The following is a 9,479-nucleotide window of genomic DNA, read 5'->3' on the forward strand; positions in this document are numbered from 1 at the left end:
TCCAAGAATAGACATTAAGCTTTCTTAAAAAGTTAAGCTATCAGCATACCTGTCTTCATAACGTCCATTTATCCTGGTTGCTGCAGGGAAATGGCTCGAGTTCTCTGTTTACTATATGCATGGAGCTCATCATAAAAGTTCTTGCCGTCAGCACAGTGCCAGTCATCCCTATGAGATTAGCACGGCTCTGTTAGGACGGATATTCCAAAACAGTTTGAGTACATTTTTCAACTCAGCTGTGTCCTGAAACTACGGAAACCGAAGGTCCCCCGGAACCTCCTGGGGACGACACGTGTGATGCGCCTGCTGCGGATATCCGTTCCCATCAAACAAAGGAAACTTTAGTGAATATCTTCACAACGGAACGTCTTCTGTGCGCTGTGTACACAAGTCACAAGTGTGGTACTGAATTCGGAGAGGGGGGTCGATGAGTTCTGATAGGATCAGCTGTCATACCCGTTCGGGGCCTGGCTGCACCAGAGCTACGTAACTGCCTGGTTGTCAAAGTCTAGGGAGGGACAGTCGAGCTGCCAAGGTTGGGTTCGAACCACGGACCTACCGGTCAGTAGTTGGCGCCCTAACCACTGGGTTATATCAAGTTCGATTTCGCGTCAAGGACGAACTCCACAAATATTCAGGAATTGCTTCAAACCAAACAGGGCAAAAATTCTAGGGGATTTCAATCAATGGTTCTGTACTACCGATATCGAACACTCATATGAACTGGCTGCATAGTGCCACCAAACGACGGGACTCCAGACGTTTGCATGAGATTGTGCTATAATGAAGTTGCTGCGTCATGAGGATGAATCGCCCCGCCTGATTCGATCAGTTGCCGTCGAAAACCTCCGAAGCTGAATACGCTATGTCCTCGTTAGAAAGTCACCTGTTGTGAAGCTTTCTCCCTTGGTTTGTAACTTAGGGGCTTTTCCATGGTTCCACTGCTACTTTCTGTTCAACTTCCAAGTCATGCGCGTTTCGTCACTCAGGTCACGTGGTTTCAGCCATGTTGTTTCGGCGGTAGCTACGCCACGGCAAACGTACTTGAAGTTGGCCTAGATATGTGCAATCGTCTGACATATTCAGAGATGGAGACACGTACATTCGGGTCACAACCTATGTTACATTATTACAGATGAAACGAACTGTGTAACGAGCTGTATAGTGCCCACGGGAATGAATGAGAGCCGTGTGGAACAGTTACGATTGAGCAATGAGCACGACCGACTATTCAAAAGAAAACTTGAATCATTTGTCACCAGAGTGTGAACCCTACAATCAAGCTAACATAAAAAACCCAACCGGTAAGCAATATTTTCACCTCTTACTAGGACAAAAAGTTTCAGGAAAATAAAAGTGGGAGATGTGCTCAGTTTTATAAACCTTACTTAACAGAGTATAATCCTAACCACAGGTTTTTCTATGAGAAAGTGAGGGGAGATAGCTCGGTGTTCAAAGTGTGAATTTGCAGACTGGAAGGTCCGTGGTTCGAACCCGACCTCTGCCTATCGAATTCCCTTGTCTAGGCTTGGGCAACCTGACAATATCTCAGCCCTCATGCTTCCTTCGGGTGGCATAGCATTTAGGCACCAAAAGGGTGCCACAGCTGAAGGGATCTATGGGAAAGTATCCTCGAAATGGAGACCTCCACGATAAAGCAATGATTGTGAAATGAAATAACACGTAGGTGGTAATGGTAGTCACTCAGGTGTAAAAATTTCGGTGCTTAGCTGTCTCACCTGAAAAGAGCAGTAAGTCTGAGGTACAGAAAGGCTGGCCAGGCCTAGACAAGAGTAGTCGATATGCTGAGGTTGGGTTCGAACCACGAACCTTGTGGACAGTAATTTCGCGCCTCGACTACCAAGCTCTCTCGACAGAAAGTACTCTTTTCAATTTGGTGCTTTGCATGAGACCCTTTCAGGTTATAAACCCAGATGCTTCGTTTATCCAGAGGAAACTAGATAGCCTCATTGCTTTCCCATAGTTATTCCTGTCTGATTCGAAGACACGTTCAATTCAGTGTTTCGGAAAACTGGTTGGAGTGATGAACTGTTATAGAAAAAAGTACTGTTAAGGTCAAAAAGTAGGATAGCGCTGAAAAGATAATAACAGTCCGACAAATATAATTTGTTCTTCACAGATTAGGTAGGCAACATTCCTTTGGGACCTAAGCTCAGTTCCTGAACTCTCCAAGAGTGGCTTCATTCCCCAGCTACTTGGTTAAATCATGCGAAGAGTTGTTTCACTAGAAGCGGATGTCTTGTTATCATCTCGGTCAATCAGCAGATCAGCTGGAGAACTTATTGATTTCATCAGATTCAGTTAACTCACTCGTGAAAACCAAATCAATTTGCAAATGAGTGTAGTTCTCGAAAACAGTCCAATTAGGGTTCAAGTAGAACATAAAGTTGACGGAAACTCGGGGACCGCATCTATTTGATGAGCCCCAAGAAGGGCGAAACCGGTCGTGGGCTGTCGAAGAGTTTTCAGCAGCCTTGTGAGTAGTTTCCTCTATGAAAATATAGTGCGACATCTCGAATAGCCTGCCAAATGAAACATGAGGCGGCTGGTGTGCAGCACATTCAGTTGTAGAATGTCATAAACGAGAGATTCACTGGAGTCTCTCGTGAAAGCGAAATTAATTTGTAAATGAGTGTTGCTGTCAAAATTAAATTTTTTATGGTTCATAAGGGCTGATTGAGTTTTAGTCACAACAATTTATGCCTTTAGCTAACAAAAAAACGTTATCTGGAAAAAGAAAGGTAGTTGTCTTCTCGACAAAACACGCTCTACTCATAAGGTCACTGGAAACCTTTTGACAGCCCACGGACGATTTCTTCCCTTTGAGCACCACCAAGTCGGTGCAGTCAACTTTATTTTATTCAGTTGTCGTAAATTGCTTAATGAAACGCGGTTGGCTAGACTCTTCTCAAGGGATCACAGCTCAGGGGGGGCCTGGTGTGCTGGTGATGTGGGGTTCCAATGAGTGATGGAGATTCTTCGCAGTCGTAGATGCCTTCGTATCTCTTAGTGAAGCTGTTCGCAAAACAACTATAAGATTTTGGGGCTTCCGGCGCTCCCGATGAACGGTACTTGGAAGATAAAAACTAACCTTTGGAGAGGTAGAATGTGTCTCCACATTGCAAAGTCATTTCATTCGTGTCGTTTTAGCTGTAGCACCCTTTCGGTACCTAACTCCCATGACACCCGAAGGAGGCACGAGGGCTGGGATACTGTTAGGTTGCCCAAGCCTAGACGTCGAGAGCCAGAGGTTGGGTTCGAACCGCGGACCTTCCGGTCAGTAAATTCGCGCTCTAACAACTGAGCCATCTCGCCCCCCAGCCCGTGTCAAATTGTACATTAAAATAGCATGACGAGATGATAGTTTAAGCAACATCTCTATTGCGTGTAGTCACAATGCGGCATCTGGATTCCACACATATATGACCACTCTGAATCGATGTGTTCCTCGCTAAAATGAATTTCTCCGGAGAAGACTCTGTGCTGTTGGGTGAGGGCGGTGCAAATATCTGGTGATATCGATAATAAGTACATACTAATCCTTCGGTAGTAACAGCCTTTCGGTATCTGCCTACCATGCCACCCGAAGCAAGCTCGATGGCTGAGATACCGCCAGGTTGCAGTCAAGATGCAAAGGTTAGGTTCGGAAAACGGACCTTCCGGTAAGTTCACGTCCTAACTACTGAGCTACCTCTCGCCGACATTCGTACAGTGTTGCCAAGTTTACACAAGAAAAGTTGACGAATAACGATTGAACTGCACGGTAGTATGGAATTCTTAGATACTTTACCCCAAAAGTATTCGGATTGAACTGTCAAGCGAGCTGTTGATCGTGAGACAGGCTCAGGTGTTCAGCCTTTTTCAGTTTCTAATAAACGCAATCTGATTCAAACCTTTTCTCACAGGTTCACAAACATTCACACCAGACATAAAATACTTAGAGAATAAAAGTACACAGGGGGTGACTTTAAACAAGACGAACGTCCAGAGAACTTCTTGTGCGACTCTAGCAAGGCGATGCTCAAACCCGTTTCAGTAGTCCCTGGAGAAGAGGCATTTCCACGATTAATTTTCGAATGCGTTAAGCTACACTGAGCCGCTTCTATCCGACATTCAGATGAGACTCCTATGTTCAAACGAAGGCTCAAACAACGGATGAGCGAACCCCGGAGGTCCAAGTTCTCTGCAGTTTGGTTCATGGGATTTATCAGGGCAATTACAGCTCCGGTGACGTTTAAATCGATAGAGGGAGACAATTTTTTCCACAAATAAGTCTAAAATACCTTCCAAGCAGACCTCAAAAGAGCAAATAAACATTTAAAAAATCGTCTTCAATGACCGCCAAGCACATTTTGGCAACAGATCGTTTCATTAACTTCATTCACAAACTTTCTGCGCAGTCAAAATCGGCTAATTCTAGAATTCATCAAAGTCTTATTCATCAAAACAAAATAACTGGTATTGTGTGCACAAAGGCTGTGAACTCACACTGTCTGTTTACCGTGATATTGACCCCACTCCACCCAATCTTGTGTCACGTGACTACACGTTTTCTTCCATACCGTTGAGTCACAAAAAATCTGTTCTTGCTGTGGTTGTCAGAAGGACCAAGAGGAATCGATGCTCTTAAGTTCACTTTAGAAAACGACGAAATGTCTATTTTGAGAGAATGGTACTGCTGTGTCACAAAAAAAACACGGGGAAAGTAACAGCCTTTGGGGACCAAAGCTCGCGTCCGATGTCTCGCCTAATTCTAGGCTCATTTTCCGCAAAAGATTTTCTCCGTTCGGGTGTAAAACCTTAAATGAACTTTCTGACACTTTCAACTCTCTCGTTCTTGACAAAGGGACGGCATTACGTTTTTTACGAAGCCACGGGGTGATCCATCAGCAACGTTTATGCAACAATGGCCACCAAATGACAATTTCAACTTTTTCATAAAGTAAACTACTCACAAGGTTGCTGAAAACTCTTCGACAGCCCACGACCGGTTTCGCCCTTCTTGGGGCTCATCAGGTAGGCGCAGTCCTCGAGTTTCCGTCAACCTTATGATCTACTTGAACCCTAATTGGACTGTTTTCGAGAACTACACTCATTTGCAAATCAATTTGGTTTTCACACTCAGAGATTCAACTGAGTCTCCCGTGAAAACCAAATTGATTTGCAACTGAGTGTATTTCTCGAAGACACTTTCAACTGTTTCTGACAGGTGGTGGTTTAATGTCCGACAGTGTCGGCAAGAGATCGGTCTTCGAAAGGGAACTTGGCTGGAGCGGTCTAGGATGGAGTTTAGGACACAATCCAGGCCTGCATCGCTCCCGGCTCAATCACAATCTCCGATATGTGGGCTTCATACCAAGGAATTGAAATGATGATTGACATGAATTATAGTCATAAAACGGTTAATCATACCGAAAACTTTGTGCATTCAACGACTGGAGCTCACATACACAAACTATCGAATCTCTTTGGCACGTCTACAAGATGCAGAATAAACACCAATGCGGCACACACCGATCTTTAGGGGACAGCTACTTGTGTGAGTTTCGTTTGGGGGCAAAGGTACCGAAATACAGACCTTTTCATGCCAACTATTAATAACATGTCCCAATTTCACCCTCTTCAATAACAACCAAAACTAATAATTTCATATCCCCTTTTTTCCCTATCTTTTTTGGGTGGCGGGGGTTAACTTTTTGGCGGGGCTTATCTGGAAAAGATCCATTCTATAAATCAGCCAACAGACAGTCCACTGAGTTAGCAAACACCATTCATAGTAGGATAAGACAACCAATTATATTGCAACAGGGAGAGAAATTTCACCTCTTTGCTGCGTCAGCATAACTGGGCACGGATTCGATTCACCGATAAGCGAACAGAGGCGCGGACCACGACGGTGAACATCTTCGACCATTTTGGGAGCCAAAAGGTGACATATCGTTGTTTCTGAGGGATTCTGGTCCTCGGAAAAGGAGGCGCGAGGACAAGAGTTTAGTGTGATATAAATTGTCCAATCGGCCGAACGCTTTTCGGCTAGCATTTCATTTGATGGTGGAAGTCACACATTGGCGAAATACACTCATTTGCAAACAAATTTGGTTTTGCGAGAGACTCACCTGGAACCCAGCTGAATCTCTCGTTTGTGATGTTTCCAGCTAGCTGAATGTGCTGCACCAGGCCACCTCATGTTTCAGTTGCTACGATATTCGAGATATCGTGATACATATATATTTTTGTAATGCACTACTCATAAGGTTGCTGGAAACTTCGACAGCCCACTCCACATATATCGATTCGCCAAAGGCTCAGCACTATTCACAAGACTAGACAGGGTCGTCTGAACCATACAGAGGACATTTTAACAAACACACACATCACTCTCGTTTGGACAACGGTCCTTCTGTTCAGGTCAGTCCACACTGGATCCGAGTTTCGCTCTTACTAGAGCTCACCATATCCTTGGCAGTGCCGAGGTTTGGGCGACGCGCATACCAAGCAAGCGTGTCACCCCTATCCCACCAGCGCAAGCTGGGTACATTTAGATCTTCACGTAGGTGAATATGTTCGCGCCTAAGTGATGTGAGCGGAAAGCCCGACGCCTTGAACGGTGACCCAGTAAAATACATTGGTTGTGTCGATCGACAGGCCTGCATGTCATGGCTTCTTAGTCAAGTAGCTTGGAACTTTCTGGACCATTCTGAATTAGTTCTGGGTGGCTGCGGATACCATGACTGAGTAGTCCAGCATTTCGACTTATACCCGCGTCGCCAGTTTATGAAAATTCTCGCCGTTCTATTTGAGACTGAAACAAGTTGGGGCAGGCACTGTAATCCCTACTTCGCAGACTTAGCTGGTTCATTTAGACCAGATAAGTATACACTGCTGTCACTCGCTGTTCATCTGCATCACCGCATGCGAACCTCACGCCGTAGAAGTACGATAACCATCGCCTATGGCTTTACAAGGCGAAGCATTTGGGTTGACCACCTGCCACTTGTGACAAAACCTCTCAGCAAGAGCAAGCAGAAACCGTCACAAACCGGGGAGAACGAATTCACTTGTAGGCAAGACTGATGTACATAAACATTAAAAGCACTTGCTATCGAGCAAGGCGAGACACTTTGGACGGCCTAACAACGTTCTACTCAGAAAATGATCCTTCATTGGGTGGCATAGAGGCGACATCGGCAAACTGATGGGCGTTCGGTATTTTCAATGGCCCTTGCAAACTACACCGGTGTGGCTCGGCGTAGTTTGATGTCATAGGCCAGTCCGGAAACGGATACAAGCAGTAACAGTAGGAGTGGTGAGTGATGTGAGCAGAAAGCCCGACCCCTTGAACGGTGACCCAGTAACATACATTGGTTGTGTCGATCGACAGGCCTGCATGTCATGACTTTTTAGTCAAGTAGCTTGGAACTTTCTGGACCATTCTGAATTAGTTCTGGGTGGCTGCGGATACCATGACTGAGTAGTCCAGCATTTCGACTTATACCTGCGTCGCCAGTTTATGAAAATTCTCGCCGTTCTATTTGAGACGGAAACAAGTTGGGGCAGGCACTGTAATGCCTACTTCGCAGATTCTGCTGGTTCATTTGGACCAGGTAAGTATACACTGCTGTCACTCGCTGTTCATCTGCATCACCGCATGCGAACCTCACGCCGTAGAAGTACGATAACCATCGCCTGTGGCTTTACAAGGCAAAGCATTTGGGTCGACCACCTGCCACGTGTGACAAAACCTCTCAGCAAGAGTACGCAGAAACCGCTTTCAGCTTTTCGTAGGCCAAAACATCTTCCTGGAAAGGTGAACAACAACCTTCAGCATTTAGATCGGGGTAGACGTTCTGTAGATGTCTCAGTGAGAGTACTTTTACAACTTGCACTAATGCCAGGCAACTCACTCTTTATAATCCAAGTTTCTTCTTTAGTCAGTGCATTCAACTGACGGGGAAAGTGCATAACTGGTCAGCCTCGGGACGAATAATTTCGATAGAAACGACTGAGTCTGAAGGAAGGCGAAAGTTTACGCACTATTACCTACGAGGTTTTGACATCGATATTCAGTATCCTCGGGGATATCATCTTCATGACAAGTCACACTGTTTCACAGTTTGACTATATCTACTTCTGTGCTGGGTTACTCAACGTTAACTTAAACATGTGCTTCCTCACAGGTCGCCGGCATCAACGAGGAGGTGACAGGAATTGCTCCTTCACTTCACATGATTGGTTAGCTTGGAATCTGAGCCGCTTCGTGGTCTCAGTTCCTTGAATCTGATTGGTCTGTTATATGCCTCCGGCAGCAGAACTGAGTGACGGTCGTCTTCAAGCCTAGAAAAACATTGAGAAGACCCTACTTGAATCCACAGGAAAGACGGAATGAAATTAACTGAACAGTCTCCATCCACAAATTTTGATTTAGGGGTTATGCTAAACAATGAAGCACGTAAACTGGTTATCAAAATGAGGAAATACAGGCTTCTCAGCGAAAACCATGACCCTGTGTCACTAGGTTCGATTCACGAAGGCAGAAGATAGATAATGTCAGTTTAACTACGGCCATCTACTAGCCCATACAAGAACAAAAGTGAGTGTGAGTTTACCAAAACCTCGTTTGTCCCAGAGAAATCAATCGACAAACACAGACACCGATCCAATCTGCCATCTTCTACGAGTAAAGACATTGTAAAATGGCTGGACCCGAACGATGTGGGGAACCAGACAACGAAAAAATAGCAAGCGGATCAAAGGAAGAAAACCGCTAAACGTAGGAGGTTATACAACCATCCAATCGAGTGGATGACCATAAAGCAGGGAAGAAATGGACCAGTCACAACGGAGGAATAGAAGTGCTGAAATAAAGGCATTCAAAGATCCAATCAGAAGGACTACAAGGAGACTTAGGCTTCAAGCTAGCCAACCAGGAGATTTGAAGGCCAAATCGCGATCAAGAATTCACCTCAGATGCCGTTTAGGAACTTTATGAGCGGAAGCGGAATAGAAACGAGCTGAAAACTCCACTTCGCACTGAAACTGCATCCTCGATTGGTGATGAGGTGTTTTTGGTCCCGCTGCAAGCTCGCGAACCGTCCAAAAATTACAGTGAGCCTCCGAGAGGGATCATACGGAGGGGTGAGCGCTCTTCAGAGCAGTCAACAGTAGACGTTCCTTGTCTTACGTTCCTTGTTTTACGTATCTTGGAAGTTGTATTAGTTATGATTGTAGTGTGACAGTTGAGGTGAATGCACGAATCTGCAAGGCTCGGGCCGCGTTTGCTAACTTGAGACACCTATGGCGTCAGAATGGTTTATCCCTGAATCTGAAGGGACGTGTGTGTCAAGCTACAGTACGGGATGTTTTGTTGTATGGCTGTAAGAGTTGGTCTCTTCGAGGAGCGGAACTGAGACGTCTTCAGGTGTTCGACAATCGTTGTTTCAGAACCATACAACAAATGG

General features: G+C 45.3%; 2 protein-coding genes across 2 annotated transcripts in view; one reads left to right on the plus strand and one right to left on the minus strand.

The window, feature by feature from the left end:
• Positions 1-9,479, minus strand: part of T265_14276 (hypothetical protein) — a gene marked incomplete at both ends in the record, with an annotated part of 83,039 nt that overhangs the window by 66,331 nt on the left and 7,229 nt on the right. The window lies entirely within an intron of this gene.
• Positions 1-9,479, plus strand: part of T265_07386 (hypothetical protein) — a gene marked incomplete at both ends in the record, with an annotated part of 52,683 nt that overhangs the window by 31,141 nt on the left and 12,063 nt on the right. Inside the window, one exon of the mRNA XM_009172890.1 lies at positions 237-397. Within this exon, the coding sequence (XP_009171154.1) occupies positions 237-397 (161 nt within the window). The remainder of the gene's footprint in view (positions 1-236; positions 398-9,479) is intronic.

Source organism: Opisthorchis viverrini, assembly GCF_000715545.1.
Source record: "Opisthorchis viverrini unplaced genomic scaffold opera_v5_167, whole genome shotgun sequence".
In the NCBI taxonomy this organism is placed as follows: Eukaryota; Metazoa; Platyhelminthes; class Trematoda; order Opisthorchiida; family Opisthorchiidae; genus Opisthorchis; species Opisthorchis viverrini.